A 16,781-nucleotide genomic window follows, 5' to 3' on the forward strand; every position below is an offset into this window, starting at 1 on the left:
TGCAAAATATATAATGCCCAGTGCATGGCATAAAGCCTGCTCTAAAGTTATACAGGTTACAGTTTTGTGTGAGTTTTGTATTTTTCTTTTTCTTTTTTTTGTCTCAATTTTAGAAACCTGGAACCTAATGATGTGGGAGAGAATAAACATACCGTAGACTGCAGGTAAGGGGAGTTTGTCTGACGGTAAGCACGCTCATGAAACAAAGTTTCGTGATGAGTAGCTGTGGCGTGGTCAGGCCCGCCGAGGGTCAGTGTCTCTTGGAGAAGTTGGGTTTAAGAATCCAAGAGGAACACAGCAAATGCAAATCTCTACCGAGTTATCAGCTTTTCTGATACCCTCGGACGCTGTCAAAACTGAAAGCAAATAATCCTTTATATCCGTTATTAGGAGGCAAAGGACAGAGAGAGGAAAGGAAAGAAGGGAAGAAAGGGCTCCTGTGGTAATCGAAACCAATCCACCTGGACCTGTGTTCCAGCGCCATACAAGATTTCTCGGGGCAAAAAAGGAAAGGGGGGTGGGAATTCATCTTCTATAGATGATGTTTCGGTTAAAATTAAATACCCAAGATGAAGGAAGCCTGTTTGAATCAGGGGGACATTGAATGCAAGTTTAGAACCAATGATGCTTATTAAGCACCTGATATATACCCACCACTGTTCTGGGCATCAGACTTATGATAAGAACAAATAGAGTAGAATTCTTCCTCTCAAAAAGTTTTGAGGTGATGACTGGCATTAAGGGAAGAGGTTTGGGGAGATGGCTCAGCTGTGCAAACATGGGGGCCTAAGTTTGAATACCAAGTGCCCCTCTAAAAAGACAGGTGTGGCACTGCATACATTTGTAAGTCCCACACTGGCAGGGAGTTATAACCAATCAGTGAGCTCCACGGATCCATGGCACTCATTGGCCAGCCAGCATAACCAATCAGTGAGCTCCAGTTGGTGGTGTCGCACACCTTTAATTCCAGCACTTGGGAGGCAGAGGCAGGTGAATCTCTGTGAGTTCGAGGCCAGCCTGGTCTACAGAGCAAGGTCCAGGATAGTCAAGGCTACATAGAGAAACCCTGTCTCAAAATATAGAACAAAACAAAAAAAACAAAGTTGGAGAGTCACTGAGGAAGACTTCTGTCATCAAACTCTGGCCTACACACACACACACACACACACACACACACACACACACACACGTGCACATGCACATGCACACACCCACATATATACATGCATGTGTTGATCTGTAATCACACATTTATATGACACACATACATCTATAACTACAAAATAAGGCCAGAGTTAAAGAAGAACAGTAGTGTGACTAAAAACTGGAAACAAAGCCCTCGGGGCAGCCTTCTGTGGAGAAAGCATGAGCTTGGTGTGTCATGAACAAGGACGCAGTGTGATGGGTGGGGTTGAAAGAAGGGCGCCTTATGTGCCCTGTAGGGGCTTCCTGGGTTTTGCCAAATGCAAAGGCAAGGCTGTGGGAGGTTTGGGTGGGAGGGAGACATGATTAGACCAAGTTCTCCTCACTAAAGTAGGGCAGAAGTGGGGTATCCGGCAGCAGGCCACCGCTGCAGGAGCCTGATGGCTGACCCTCGGTGAAGCTGCTGGAAATGGAGAGGAGTGGGCAGGTGGTGGTGATATGGCTTGGAAGAATAGGGATGTGGGGCGGGAGGAGGGAAGCAAACAGGCTGTTCTAGCCCAAGAGGCTCAGGGCTTCTGCTCTCCGTGTGCTACCTGGGGCACACAGCTGACCAAGTTTAATAGTTGGGAGGGGAGTTTCTCCTCCTCTTTTCACCCACTGGGAAAGGATACTTCCTTGTGTCTTTTGTTTTGAGCTGAGGATCGAACCCAGGGCCTTGCGCTTTCTAGGCAAGTGCTCTACCACTGAGCTAAATCCCCAACCCTCCGTCTTATGTGCAGCTAGAGGAGGTGATCTGTTGGATTGAATCCTCTATCAAAAGAGGGAGGGGAAGGAAAGGAAAAAGAGGAAGAGTTTCTTGTGACTCAAGATTTCTGCCGGATGTTATTAAAAACAAGAAGGAAATTTTTTTTTTTTTTTTTTTTTTTTTACTAAACGTCAGCATAACAGCAATATCTATCTTACCTAGGCTTAACAAGGACTATGAAGATATAGAAATAATTGGCTCAGGTGGATTTGGCCAGGTCTTCAAAGCAAAACACAGAATTGACGGAAAGACTTACGCTATTAAGCGTGTTACGTATAACACAAAGTAAGTAGATGTCTGGCTTTTTTTTTTTTCTAAAGATTTATTTATTTATTTATTTATTATGTATACAGGGGAAGGTGCCAGATCTCATCACAGATGGGTGTGAGCATGTGGGTGCTGGGATTTGAACTTGGAACCTCTGGAAAACCAGTTGGTGCTCTTAACCTCTGAGCCATTCTCCAACCCCGATGTCTGGCTTTTTTGGACACAGTGTGCTGGGCTGTCACCATTCTTTATACATCTGCCCTCATCACTCACATTTCTTGCTGGTCCTCCTTAACTTTTCATTATGCCTGCAAGAGTTTGGCTTATTCTGAAATGACCTTACCTTACAAGTGGGTATTTATTTCAGTTTACAAATATAAATGCGCCGGGCAGTGGTGGCGCACGCCTTTAATCCCAGCACTCGGGAGGCAGAGGCAGGCGGATCTCTGTGAGTTCGAGGCCAGCCTGGGCTACAGAGTGAGATCCAGGAAAGGTGCAAAGCTACACAGAGAAACCCTGTCTCGAAAAACAAAAATAAATAAATTATATATATATAAATGCATCATTTTGAGATGGTACTGGACCCCGAAGGTGTTGACTTATTTGGTGTAAGGTGGTTTCTCAGTTTCCCCATTTTGAGGCTCTCTCCTCTCTGATGTCTTTGCTTTGTGTCAAATTGAGGTTAAACCAGCCAGTACAGGGTAATTTCAAGAAACTATCACAGCGTTTTAGCTCTTGAGCACAATCTCTGTAAAGCTTTCATAGTACCAAGTCTCAGTTTCTTTGCATAAACTAGTCCCTTGGTGTATTTTTGTCATACATTGAAAATTCTCAGTTGGGTTCTGCTTGCTGCCTGGGTTACCTGCTTTTTCTCCCAAATGAGATTCGCTTGTAAAATCCAAAGATTTCCACCCATCTTCTAAACAGAATATCAAATATGATTTAGTTACTGAAAATTGTGTTATAGACACATAAAAGAAGATACAAATGATTTTAAAATTTTGGATGTCTATTATTGAAGTCACTGTCCTTTTTTGTTTTTTTGTTTTTTTGAGGCAGGGTTTCTCTGTGTGGTTTTGGTGCCTGTCTTGGATCTCACTCTGTAGCCCAGGCTGGCCTTGAACTCACAAAGATGCACCTGCTGAGAACAAGAACAGCTGTTCGAACCCAGGGCCTTGCGCTTGCTAGGCAAGCACTCTACCACTGAGCTAAATCTGTGGTTTAACCCATCTGTGGTTCTTCTGCGCATTCATTTTTTCCCCTTTGAGTTTTGGCTCCCGTGCTAACACTTGGAGTAGGAGCCATGGTGACTATTAGACAGAGGAGCCTGGGTGGTTGCGTCCTGTTCCTTGAGGTGTTCTGTAGTTATCAGGGAACAGGGATCGGTAACGACACATTTGTTTTCTGGGTCCTTTTAACTAGGAAGGCACTGCGTGAAGTAAAAGCTCTGGCGGCGCTCAACCATGTCAATATTGTTCAATACCATGTTTGTTGGCTGGGAGAGGACTATGATTTCGAGGAGAGCTCTGATAACGAGTATGATTTCGAGCAGAGCATGAATAACGATCCAAGTCGGTAAGAAGAAATTCTCATAGCTGCGATAGTTGTGAGCCACCATGTGGTGGCTGGGAATTGAACTCAGGACCTCTGGAAGAACAGCCAGTGCTCTTCACCTCTGAGCCATCTCTCCAGCCCCTGAAAATAAAACTTAAAAAAAACAAAACAAAACAAAACCCTTTAAAAATTCTTTAGTTGTTTTAAAAACCACTTGTTTGGCATTCCTGACCCCACTGTTCTCCATATAGCCAGTGCGGGTTATGTATGGTTTACCAGAGTAAAGACAGATTTAATATGTAGAGGCTGAATCCAAAGGTCTTCTCTTCACTGCTGAGACTTGCCTGTCTTCCTTCTAAGAGGCTGCTGGCAGTGCGTCTCTGGAGTGTCGCTGTACCACTGTGGTGGCGTGGGGCGCTATGATAGGGTATGCCCAGCTTCCATCCCTAGTGCTTTGCTTTAGGTCAACCCCCATCTGTAGGATGGGTAATTCTAAAAGACTGGTGTTTGCCTTTGAAAGTCATCTGGATTTCTTGGGGACAGTCTTCTCACTGAAATCCTGGTGTCACTGGAGACCTCATCATTCACCACCTCCTGCCAGTGTCCTATCCATCGCTTCCTCGTGCCATTGAGAACTCTAAGGGTCACTGAGCATCAGTAGACAAAAGGCTTGGTTAGCTTTAAGTGAATCATTGGCTGCATCTTTATATTTTCTAGCATGTGTGTATTCGGGAAATATAAATTTGATATCAACCCACTTAGTTCAGAAGAAAATACAAACTGGTTAACCAAACCAGTCCTCCAGCTTCTGTCTTTACAGTAGTCAGTTTATTGGCACATCTCTAGGAGTTCTCAATGGGCTATCTATCATCTTGCACTTTTTTTTTTTTTAAACTTCTTGTGTGAGCCTCTAATTCCCATGATGATAAGGATAGTACCGAACTCATTTTCTCATTTTTAAGGTGCCTGTTCTGTGCCCTTTGTAAAACAGATGTTCAGTTAACTGCAGATGAGTCAGAGTGCTTCAAAATTGTTTGATATAAAAATGGAAAAAGCTAGATTTCTGCCACAAGGACTACTCATACCTCTTATCAGAAGTCATCAAAGATCTTCAGCATTAAAGAATATATAGGCTCGTACTTTATAGATAAGCAATTAAAGCTCTGTATACTTGAGAAATTAAGATTATTATAAAATGGTTTATTTGATTTCAAGTTTACGCTATTTTTGTCTGTTTTTTTGTTTTTGTTTTTGTTTTTTGAGAGAGGGTTTCTCTGTGTAGTTTTGGTGCCTGTCCTGGATCTCGCTCTGTAGACCAGGGTGGCCTCGAACTCACAGAGATCTGCCTGGCTCTGCCTGCTGAGTGCTGGGATTAAAGGTCTTTATTTCAGTTTATTACATTCAGATTTCCATTCTGAACCATGTTTTGGGTTTCATAAGATATGTTAGAGTTTTAAAAATAACTTCATCCCCATTGCTATTTTTAACATACTGTGAATTTTGTATCCAGACCAAAGACCCGGTGTCTTTTCATCCAAATGGAATTCTGTGATAAAGGAACTCTGGAGCAATGGCTGGAAAATGGAATGCTGAGTAACACAGACAAAGATTTGATTTTGGAATTATTTGAACAAATCACGACAGGGGTGAATTATATACACTCGAAAGGTTTAATTCATAGAGATCTTAAGGTAAGTGGCGAATGTACTTTGTAAGTTGATAAATACATCATTTAATGACTTTAAAGTGTATTTTCTCTATCTTTCAACTTGTGATGGCCTGCTGGTCTTGATAAAATTACACTTTTCTAGTCTGCTAGAGTGGGTCTGGAACTTACCCCAAATGCCATCGCGTGCAACTATGTAGCTGACCTCCCTGGGCTGTGGACTTCTTGTGACAATGATAACTATTAGAACTCTCGTTCTCTTCAGGCTAAAGCTTGATGGTCACTGCCTGCTTGCAAACAATAACAGCTTTCACAGACTGAAAGTAACTGGCGGTCACCAGGGATGGCCAGCTGCTGGGACCCAGCTTCGGCTGTGGCATGGCTCTGTTCCACGGCGGTTCAGTTCTTGTTCCTGAGGGCAGGCATGGCTAAGGAGTCCACAGCCTGGTCCTAGTGTTCTCTTGATTGGGATCTTCTATTCCATGGTTAGGAAAACTGTAGTCATCCAAGCTTTCAAATGCCCATCATCCCTCTGAGTATGTTTGCTTTCATGGTCCGGACAACTAGTTTCTCTGCTTTTCCTTTACCTCAGCAAGAAAGGAGAGAGGCCAAACGGCTGTGATTGCCTTCTTTATCCCAAACCTACCCCAGCTCTCAAGTCCTACCTGACAGCCTTGTTCATGCTCTTCACCGGACACGCATGCCTGTCCCCTTTTGGTCCTGATTCCTTTACTGAGCCTTTCCAAATCACTCTGCCTTGGCCTTTTCTGCTCTAAGGCAGAAGAGCCTTATCTGAGTATATCTTGGTGTCTGTGTACCCCACCTGTCTGAGATAGCCACAACAAGGAATGATTCTAACAGTCCCTAGGAAAAACAAGTCCCCTGTTTATAGCTGCCTGTGGAACCGAGCTAGAATTAAGTGGCCTTCAACACATATGAGTTCTTCTGTTTGCCTTGCATTTGTGAGCTCAGGAACTTGATATTTGAGTTCATCCATTTCTAATATTTCTCTATACCAATAACTGAAAGTATTCTTGGGAGTTAGGACATTTTTTTAGGAATGTTATGTTCCAAAAGATAAATGAGGGCCAGGATGGATGGCACATACTTGTAATTCCAACATCTGAGAGCCTGAGGCAGGAGGATTATGAGTTTGAGGCTAGCCTGGTCTACATATATAGACCCTATCTCAATAACATTTTAATTTTTGTTTTTATTTGCTATCCCTTCACATTTTGGTATAAATCATACATAGAATTAAATAAGCAATTATCTGTGTGAGTCCGGGCTTCCTTCACACAGCTCAGTCAAAACACTACAGTCTGAATGAGAAACAAATACAAGAATCCATTTGTCTTTTCTGTAAAACCAGATATGGAAGAAATTTGCAAAATGTGTAAGAAAGTCTCATCAGATCTTTCTGCTTAGGATATATTCATGTTTACTCAACTGTGTTATACATAGGAATATGTTATGAAGTATTCAACTCATAAAAGATTAAGAAATGAAGCACAATTGTTCCCACACCTACTTATTCACTTGCAAATAAATGAGAAGGTTGGGTATTCCTTCCAGGCCATCATCAGAGTGCGGAGTGCGTTCTGGAATGTTCTTCTCGGCTCACCTGCCAGCTTTCCTGAATCTGCCCTGGTTGGGCCCTGTGGCATGAAGTGATCTTTTCTTGTGTCTATTTACAGGGAAGTTTTTTTCTCTGGGTGTGGTTCATCCAGATCCAAGGTCCTTTCTCCCACATCTTTCTGACCTTTCTACTACAATGCTGTTTCCTCTCATCCCAGAAATGATTAGAAAGATGTCCTTGCGGGTGTCTCCCAGAGAACCATTCTTACAGGAAGTCTCCAAGAGTTGGCGTCTTACTATGTTACAATCTCAAGCTCCAGGCCATAGTGGGAGGGCCATGTGGTTTCTAGAGAGTGGGTGTCCACTGCTTCTCCATATCTTACCTCTGTGCCAGGGAGGTTAGCTCCAGCCAGATCATCTGACCTATCCTCTGCTCCCTGGATCAAGTTGACACACTTCTTCCCTGTTCCATAACCCCACATTTCATTTATTCATAATGTAACCGATTAAAGAAGACAGAGCATCGTTGTTTTTACTTTATTTAAAATTTTTTTCTTCTCTTTTTTAGTTTTTGATTTTTTTGAGATAGGGTTTCTCTGTAATAGCTCTGACTGTCCTAGAACTCACTCTGTAGACCTGCCTGTCCTTGAACTTACAGAGATCCACCTGCCTATTCTGCCAAGTGCTTGGATTAAAGGCATGAGCTACCACTCCAGGCTTGTTTTTTTCTTTTTAATAAAAAGTGATCTTATGTTTCTCCTTGTCTCATCAAGCTTAGATTAGATACTTACACAAATTCTATCTTTGGTTTCTCAGAGTTGGGCTACAGCTGTATTGGGGGAGCAATCTCCTTTGTGGGTACAGCAAAGTTCCACTGCTGTGACTTCTGTTTAGCTTGGGGACATTGTCTCCCCACATCTACCACACACAAATATCCTTCTTCCGTCTCTGACTTTAGGTTTAAATCCACTGAGTGAACTTGAATCTCATTGCTAATTTCTGCACAGGGCTTCTTGGAAGCACTTCTCTGGGCTCTTCATCTGATCTCTCATTCCTTAGTGAGGCCCTCTTGCAGGGGTGTGTGTGTGTGTGTAACCCAACATTGTATTGAATATCTAGTCTTTGCAAGAATGGCATAGATATTAACTTTGGCACCAATAATCTTCCTGTTTTCAGCCATGTGGCCACTTTATTTGTTTGTTATGTGTGCACGTGCACACGCACACACACACACACACACACACACACACACACACACACGTGTATATACACGTTTGGGGCAGTGAGATGGCTCAGTGGGTAAAGCTGTTTGTTGTACAAGACTAGTGATCTAAGTTCAATTCCTGGAACCCATATGAAGGTGGAAAGAGAAAGCTGATGACATAAAATTGTCCTACACACACACACACACACACACACACACACACACACACACACACATTTTAAATATGCTTAATATTGCATCCTAGAATGACCAGAGATGTAGCTCTTTGGTTAGAGTGCTTGCCCAGCATTCATGGAGCTCCATAGCTGTACATAAACCAGGCATGGTGACTCATCCTCTTAATCCTAGGACTCAGAAGGTGGGGGTGAAAGGATCAAATGATCAAGGTCATCCTTGGCTACATATTGAGTTTGAGACTAGCATGGGATATGTGAAACCTTGTAAACCAAACCAAACCAAACCAAACCTCAACAACCCCAACAAAACCAAAGGAAATACATAGAAAAGTTGTTTGGTGAAAATTACCAACTTCTACTTAACAAGGTAGAGGAGATAGATATACTCACTAAAATATTGTCAGCATCTGGGGAGAAATCCTGCATGGGATATCCTGCAGCATCACTGAGAACTGACCCACTCAGAGACTCAAAATTGGAAGAGGTTTTCATTCCCATCAGACCCCGAGTCACACCTGAAGCATTCCTTGGTTGGGGTGGGGGGGATGGCTAGCCGTGTCTGGGATGGGGAGCTCTAACTCCCATCCCCTGAACCTCTCACTAGATTAGGGTGTATGAAAGCAAATGCTTTTACTCACACCCCAGCTCCAGGCCTGGATCCCTCCCTGGGGCCCTGCACAGTGAATCTTCTTTTTTTTTTATTGAGCTGAGGATCGAACCCAGGGCCTTGCGCTTGCTAGGCAAGCACTCTACCACTGAGCTGCATCCCCAGCCCCCACAGTGAATCTTCTTCACCTTACAGCTGTTATGATCATTGGGGCAGGTGTGAAGCAAGCGGCTTTGACTGTCACCTCAGTCCCCTCTTTCTTCAGCAGGCGTTTTAGAGACCCCAGGCATCAAATTCCCCGATGTGGGCTGCCGTGCAAGGATAAATGCCATGCAATATATAAAAATATGTATAAACCAGCATAAAAGATTGCTGGGACCTGTGGTAATAGTTGGTTCAAATCCATCTATTAATTAATTGTCTTTTCTGTAGCCAGGTAATATATTTTTAGTAGATGAAAGACGCATAAAGATCGGAGACTTTGGCCTCGCAACAGCCCAGGAAAGTGACAGAGCTCGAACAAAGGATACAGGAACTTATTTATACATGAGTCCAGAACAGGTAAAAGCCCTTTCCTTTCTATCTGTATTTTACTTCTTTATTTTCTTACTCTGTGTGTGTGTGTGTGTGTGTGTGTGTGTGTGTGTGTGTGTGTGTTCATGTGGTGTAAGTACAAATTCATGTAGGTGTGTGTACACGTGTGTGGTGTGTGCATGTTTGTATATGAGCATATGGAGGCCAGAGGTTGTGTAAGGGTGTCAGGCATCTTCTCTGGTAGCACTCCACCATAGATTACACACACACACACACACACACACATATACACCATATATGTATATATCATATACACACCATACATACCACATATATACTATACATACCATGTATATATACTACATATAACACACATACCATATATACAATTCATACATATACTACATATACTATATTTACACACCACACATACCGTACATGTACCATACATGCCATGTATGTCTACCATGTATATACCATAGATATACCATATATACCATGTACATATATTGTATGTATGAGTGTTTTGCCTGCCTGTATGTCTGTGTGTCATATGCATACAGTACCCACGAAGAATAGAAGTGGTGTTGGATCCTCTAGGACTGGAATTAGAGATGATTGTGAGTGAATTAAACCCAGGTCCTTTGGAAGAGCAGCCAATACTCTTAACAGCTGAGCCATCTCTCCAGCCCCTCATACAAAAATTTAAATTAATAGTTATTTATTTTGCGTATTGTGAGAGAGGGAAACGGGCAGTTGCTGTTCATGAGGAAGTTCCAGGGATTGGAACTCAGGTCCCCAGACTTGGAGGCATAAACCGTTACCTGCTGAACCATCTCATGGGCCCACTACGTTATAGTTTGAAACTGAATATGATGTATTCCCACTGAACCTGGAACTCGTCAATTTGGTGAGGGTAGCTGACCAATGAACCATCTGTGTTGCATGTAATTCCTAAGGCAATTAAAATAGGTTACACATAGTTGTATAATATGTTGTTTAGTGGGTAATGACTACAGAGGGAAAAGAATCTATATAGTCCATATGGATGCAGTTTCATTTGCACAATGGATCTGCGCTTGGTTGACTTGGTGCATGCACTGTAGATACAGAGAGCTGAGCGCACTTCTTTGGTACGCTCTGGTAGACTCCTGCATGTGAAGCGAATGAACTGACACACAGTTGCTTTTCAAATGCAGGAAATGCTTCCAAATGGTCATTAAAAACTTATGACTAATAATCTCATGTTAAAGTGTACAAGAATGTTGCTTTCTCACAGTCACAAGCCAGGGCGTGAGAAGTCCTCAGCTTGGACACGTGCGGAATGGTTTGTTTTCCTTTGTACTTTCTAGATTTGTTTAGAGATATTCATTCTTCTCATATATTTACTTATTTTTTTCCTATAAATTCTCCAATCGTGTATTTCCCTATTTTTCATAAATAGTCTGTCTTTTGCTATATGTTTGCAAGGAATCTTTCCACGTTTTGGGTGATAGTTCTGTGTGTGATTCTGTACTGCATTTTTTTCCTCCCTGTTAATTCTTTGCTTAGGACACTATTTGTGGATTAGAAAGTTTTGTTGTGTTTATCTGTAGTTTCTTGGTGGTTCCCAGTCCTCTCATTTTTACTTGGGAGACATTTCATACCAGAAGACGATAATTTTTTTCCTAATACATTGACCTACTTTGAATTAATTTTTATATATGTATGTGGAAGGGCTGTCACCTGATTTCTTAATTTATAATATATAACTACTTCATTACCATATAATAAATATTGAAAAAATGCCATTTTACGTAAAATTTATGGAGACAGAAAATGAAAAAGAGATTGCGAGAGAGCTGGGCGAAGCAGGGAATTAGTTGTATAATACATAGAATTTTCGTTTGGCTTGAAGAAAAAAATCCTAGAAATAGGTGGTGGTGTTGATTTACAAAACACGGTGAAAGTGCTTTTGGCCGTGGAATTGTTCACATAAAATGATTAATGTAGTAAATTTACAATCTTAACAATTTAAATGTATTTTGTTGGTATATATTCACTGTACTTAGTGCTGAATTTCATAAAGAAAATCTTGAAGTACATCACATACTTTTACCATATCCCTCCCCATCTCTCTCCCTTTCTGTTCCCTCCACCTCTGCCATTCTCTGTTCTCCCTTGGTTGCCTTTCTACCGTGTGTGTGCGTGTGTGTGTGTGTGTGTGTGTGTGTGTGTGTGTGGTGTTGGCTTGTGTATTAGTGTGTATTAGTGTACTTATATTACATCGATTTATGATCCATAAATGAGAGAAAATGTGGTATTTTTCTTTCTGAGCAGGGGCTCTTCCTTTTAATATGATTGTATCCAGCTGCATCTGTAGCTGGAGAGGTCCTGCCTGGCCCACGGGGACGAATCTCTACCACCCACGTCCTGCAGCCACTTGGTCCCAAGTAAACACACAGAAGCTTATATTATTTACAAACTGTATGGCCTATGGGTCAGGCTTCTTGTTAGCTAGCGCTTATAACTTAACTCAACCCATTTCTGCTCTATATGTTGCCATGTGGCTGTGGCATTATCGGTCTGCTGGTATCTTTGTTGCTCCCTGGGTGGCAGGCTGGCATCTCCTACGACTCCATCCTTCTTTGTCTTATCCTCAGTTCGAATGTACCACCTAACCCTATCCTGCCCTGCCATAGGCCAGTGCACCTTTATTTATCAACCAATCACAGCAACACACATTCACAGCCTACAGGAAGACATCCCACAGCATGCATCTATTTTCTTAAACTTTAGATAAGTTTTATTTTTTACATCCGAATAAAACTCCATTTATATATATACAGTCTATCTTACATTTCCTGTATCTATTCATCTTCTGATGGCCACTTGGGCTGATTCCATAACTGGACTATTGTGAATAGAGCTGTGGTACACATGGATGAGCAAGTTTCTCTATGGTGTGCTGACTCCAAAACTTTAGGGTAATTACCCAGGAGAGTTACATCTGAATAAGATTTCATCTCACCCCAATCAGAATGAATATTATAAAGAAAACAGCAACAAATGCTGATGAGGATCTTGAATATTTCCATATGTTTCTTGGCCCTTCGTTTCTTAGCTTTTGAGAAAATCTGGTATTTTTTATTAGCTCCATTTATTGACTGGGATGTCGAGTTCTTTCTGTATTTGGTTTTTGGGACTCTTCATATATTCTGGATATTAGAAATTTACTGGACACTTAGCTAGCCAAGATTTTGTTATGCCTTAGGTGGTTTCTTTTCTCTGGTGATTGTTTCTTGTGCTGTGCAGAGCCTTTTAATTTTATGCAATTCTGTTAGTGAAATCTTGACATTTTTTCCTGGGCTGTTAAAGCCCCTTTCCAAAAAGTCCTTACCTATGCCTGTATCTTTTAATGTTTTCTCATATTTCCTCTAACACTTTCACAGTTTTAGGTCTTTAATTCAGTCTCAACTGATTTTTGTGTACGTAGACAGAAAGGTGCATGGTCACATGAGTACACACACACACACACACACACACACACACACACACACACACACACACACACGGAGGGGAAGAGACAGAGAGAGAGGAGAGGGGTGGGGCAGAATGAGAATGGGTCTCCAGTTTTCCAGAACCACTTGTTGAAGATGCTGTCTTTTCTACAATGTATGCTTTTGACATCTGTGTCAAAATCAGGTGGCTACGTGGGGTTAATTTGGGGTCTTTTATTCTACTCCATTAGTCCACATTCTTCTTCTGTGCCACCCCTGTTGTGTTTTAAAAATGATAAGCAGCACAGGTTACCGTGTGGAAAGGTCATGAGGCAGGAGCCATGACAAAACCCCAGTATCAGAGCTTGGCTTCTTTTCTTATTTGAATTCTTTTATATCTTTCTCTTGTCTAGCTAAGAATTCAAGAACTATATTGAATATGGGTGGAGAAAGTACATTCCATTACCCTTACTATTAATTTTGATGGGAATGCTTTCAGTTTTACCATTTAGTAAAAAAAAAAAAAAAATGGCTGTAGATTTATCTAACCTTTATTCTGTTCCTTCTTCTTGCGTGCCGCAAGAATATATTACAGAGATTCAGCGGTGCATTAAAGCTATACTTTGACTAGACAAGGGTCTGTCAAAAGGCAAGCCATTTATTATGAGATATTTGGTGTTATCCAGCTTTTAATATTTCAGCTGTCTTCTGCTATGAAATTCTTGTGTGCCTAAATACTATGGACCATTTGGCAAACTGTTAAGCTTCCCAGAAGCTGAACCTCTAGGTAACTAACTGCTGCCATCCCCCCCCCCCACCACCACCATGCCACCACTCCGAGATAAACAGGCTACTAGATGCATAGCTTTGTTTATTGTGCAAATCAAGTTCACTGCCCCACAGCAAAAGGGTTTCCTCTCACCAGGTGCTTCAAGCTGTGATGCAGGTTGACTAGTTACCAGTACTCCTCCCCCGCCCCATCAGAAAACTGGTAGGCTCATAATGCCTTCACCTAACCACAGTAAGAATATATTTCTAGCACATAAATTCCTTCTCTGATTTAGTCCAGCTCCTATTTAACTCCACCTGTATTCTCTTCCCCTTTTTGGGTTGCAAATGATGTTGCCAGGAAGCTTCGGGTGAGGACCTTGCAATTCCTATGTTGTACTGTAAACGTGAAGGTGTTGCTGTCTTGGGGAAAGGTAAAGACCAGTCCGGAGAGGAATTATGATGGCAGAATGATGGTGGTAGATGAATACAAGCTGGATGAACGAGCTCCGTGTATCTAGATTCATTCCCGAGCTGCTAGTAATGTCTCTTCTGGGCCCCTGGGAAGTGTCATGTTAAGGCTGGTCCTGTAATATTATACGAAACCTTCTATTTCTATGTGATGGCTAATCTCGGTGGTCAACTTCATGAGCTACAGGATTAACAGACAATATAATGTAACCTATAGTTTATAGCTATTTTTTTCCTCAAAAGGCATAGAGATTTATATTAGGTGAGCAATAAACACAAATGTATTTTGGCTTCCAGATGTATTTATCGGAATATGGAAAAGAAGTGGACATCTTTGCATTAGGACTTATTCTAGCTGAACTTCTTCACACATGCAACACTTTTTTTGAGAAATCAAAGGTAAATATCCCAAGAAAGAAGTAAGCAAACCAAAGCACTGGTTATTATCCTTCAAGCTCTTCTAGGATTGCCATCTGGGGAGGGTGTGTTGGACCACATCACTTCGGGTTGTAAGTGAAACATATATATTCTCTTTCAAGTCTTGACAACCATTTTGCTATAGATGAAAAACTTTGGCTTTCTATAGAATATGTATATATCCCATAAGATTTCTACTTGAGGATGCCAACAACGTTTCACCGATTAGAGGGCAGTTTCTGCTCTAAGTGCTACGTTGATATAAAAATATGCCAGTTTCGCAAGGGAATCATTTTCTAAGAAGGAGGATAGGAACTAAGAATGACTAAGCGTTTTAGAAGTCAGAAACTCTGTGGAAGCAGCTAAGAGATTTCTATAGAAGTTTGGATTTGGGTCTCATGGAAACATGTAAGTTGGGTACTGAAGGGTCAGGTGTTTTTCAGATTGTTTATTTAAGGGTGTGTGTGCAGACACACACACACACACACACACACACACACACACACACACACACACACACGCTATTGCATGCTTACGGAGCTCAGAAGACAATTAACCTGGGATAGTTCATTCTAATAGTCTGAAATAGAAAGCATGTAACCCCAGCATAGAGATACGAATGTGAAGTGTGTGTTGGGAATAGCAGGCAGTGTGGTTTTATCCGAAGCCGATGATTGGTGGGGCTGGAAAGAAAGGTTGAGGCTTCACTGAGGAAAGAGTTTGGGCTTTGTTATATAGGTGGGTAGATGATGGGGAACCACTGGAGACAGCAGGCAACTGGATATCCTAGTTGGAAGCTCAGGAAAGGGTCTTGCCTAGAGTCAACGACCTTCCTTATCTTCCCTAAAATAGGGATGCTGAAAAGATGTATTGCCTAGCATTCCAAAACAGAAGGGAAATGGTGGATCTCATGCACTTAACACTTCAAAGCATTGACTCTTAAGGATGGTTAGAAGATGGGGGTAGGTTTAGGGAGGGGAGTTCTGCTTGCTTTTTGACTAAAGAGTCCTAAATTTAAGGAATATTCTAGATTTAGTGTATCCCCAGTCATCAGTGTATTTAGTTTTTCTTCCCATGTAAATGGCTTCCTAGTATATACATCCATTTGTTTTATTTCAGTTTTTCCAAAACCTAAGAGATGGCATCTTCCCTGATGATATATTTGACAACAAAGAGGTAAGTATCTGAAAGTCATCCGTTTTCATTTTCCACTGTTTTCTTTCTTAGTACTGACTCTTAACTGTAATTGCAGAAGAGTCTTCTAAGGAAATTACTCTCGAAGGAACCCAGGGAACGACCTAATGCATCTGAAATTCTGATGACCTTGGCTGAATGGAAGAACATCTTGGAGAAAAAGAAAAGACACACATATTAGGACCTTCCTGAAAAAGTGCTGCACTTCTGATATGTGGTTTTCCTTTAGCTACCTAATATCTGAGATGGAGTATTGTGGATGTTGTACTTTTCTTTCCTTAAGTTTTGAGGAAACTTAAAGAAAGATTTTTTGCACATAGGTTTTCTTTCTTTCTCTCCCTTCGTTCCTTCCTTTCTCTTTTCCTTTCATTTTTGTTGTTACTTCAAAAACATTTTTAAAAAATTCTTTGACAATTCCATAAACGTATTGCATTGCATTCTCATCACATACCCGCCCTTTCCCAAGCACTTCTGCCAACAACATGTATGCTACTGTATATGTGAACCAAATGAACTGTAGACTCTGAATATGGGAATCCAAATAAATCTCTTTGTCCTTAAGTTGCTTCTCTCAGGTAGTTAGTCACTGTGATGGGAACAGTAGGTACCAGAAATAGGGTTTTGCTGCAATATACCTGCCATGTGGTTCTCAGGCTTTCAGAACTGCTTTGTGGGAGGTATGTGGAAGAGTTTGGAGCTGCAGGCTAAAGAAGTCCTAGAATGTTGTAAGTGAAACTTATATGTAGGAGCTCCAGGTTCCAGAGAAAAAGAACCCATTGGGAAATTAGACTACATATAGGAAATTTGTGTAAAATTCAAAAGTAATCATTTGTTTGGTGGAGGAAATGTCAAGCCATTCAGGCTGGGGCATGATGGCTGTTTCCTGCTTGTAGCCAG

General features: G+C 41.5%; 1 protein-coding gene across 1 annotated transcript in view; it reads left to right on the top strand.

Moving 5' to 3' along the window:
* Eif2ak2 (eukaryotic translation initiation factor 2 alpha kinase 2) overlaps positions 1-16,199 on the top strand; it is a 29,016-nt gene extending 12,817 nt beyond the window's left edge. The window contains exons 7-14 of the mRNA XM_036170876.1: positions 114-164; positions 2,111-2,233; positions 3,638-3,790; positions 5,280-5,460; positions 9,454-9,582; positions 14,571-14,672; positions 15,810-15,866; positions 15,943-16,199. Of these exons, the coding sequence (XP_036026769.1) occupies positions 114-164; positions 2,111-2,233; positions 3,638-3,790; positions 5,280-5,460; positions 9,454-9,582; positions 14,571-14,672; positions 15,810-15,866; positions 15,943-16,065 (919 nt within the window). The 3' untranslated portion in view covers positions 16,066-16,199. The remainder of the gene's footprint in view (positions 1-113; positions 165-2,110; positions 2,234-3,637; positions 3,791-5,279; positions 5,461-9,453; positions 9,583-14,570; positions 14,673-15,809; positions 15,867-15,942) is intronic.
* The last annotated feature ends 582 nt before the right edge of the window (positions 16,200-16,781 follow it).

This window comes from Onychomys torridus, chromosome 21 (assembly GCF_903995425.1).
Source record: "Onychomys torridus chromosome 21, mOncTor1.1, whole genome shotgun sequence".
Taxonomy (NCBI): domain Eukaryota; kingdom Metazoa; phylum Chordata; class Mammalia; order Rodentia; family Cricetidae; genus Onychomys; species Onychomys torridus.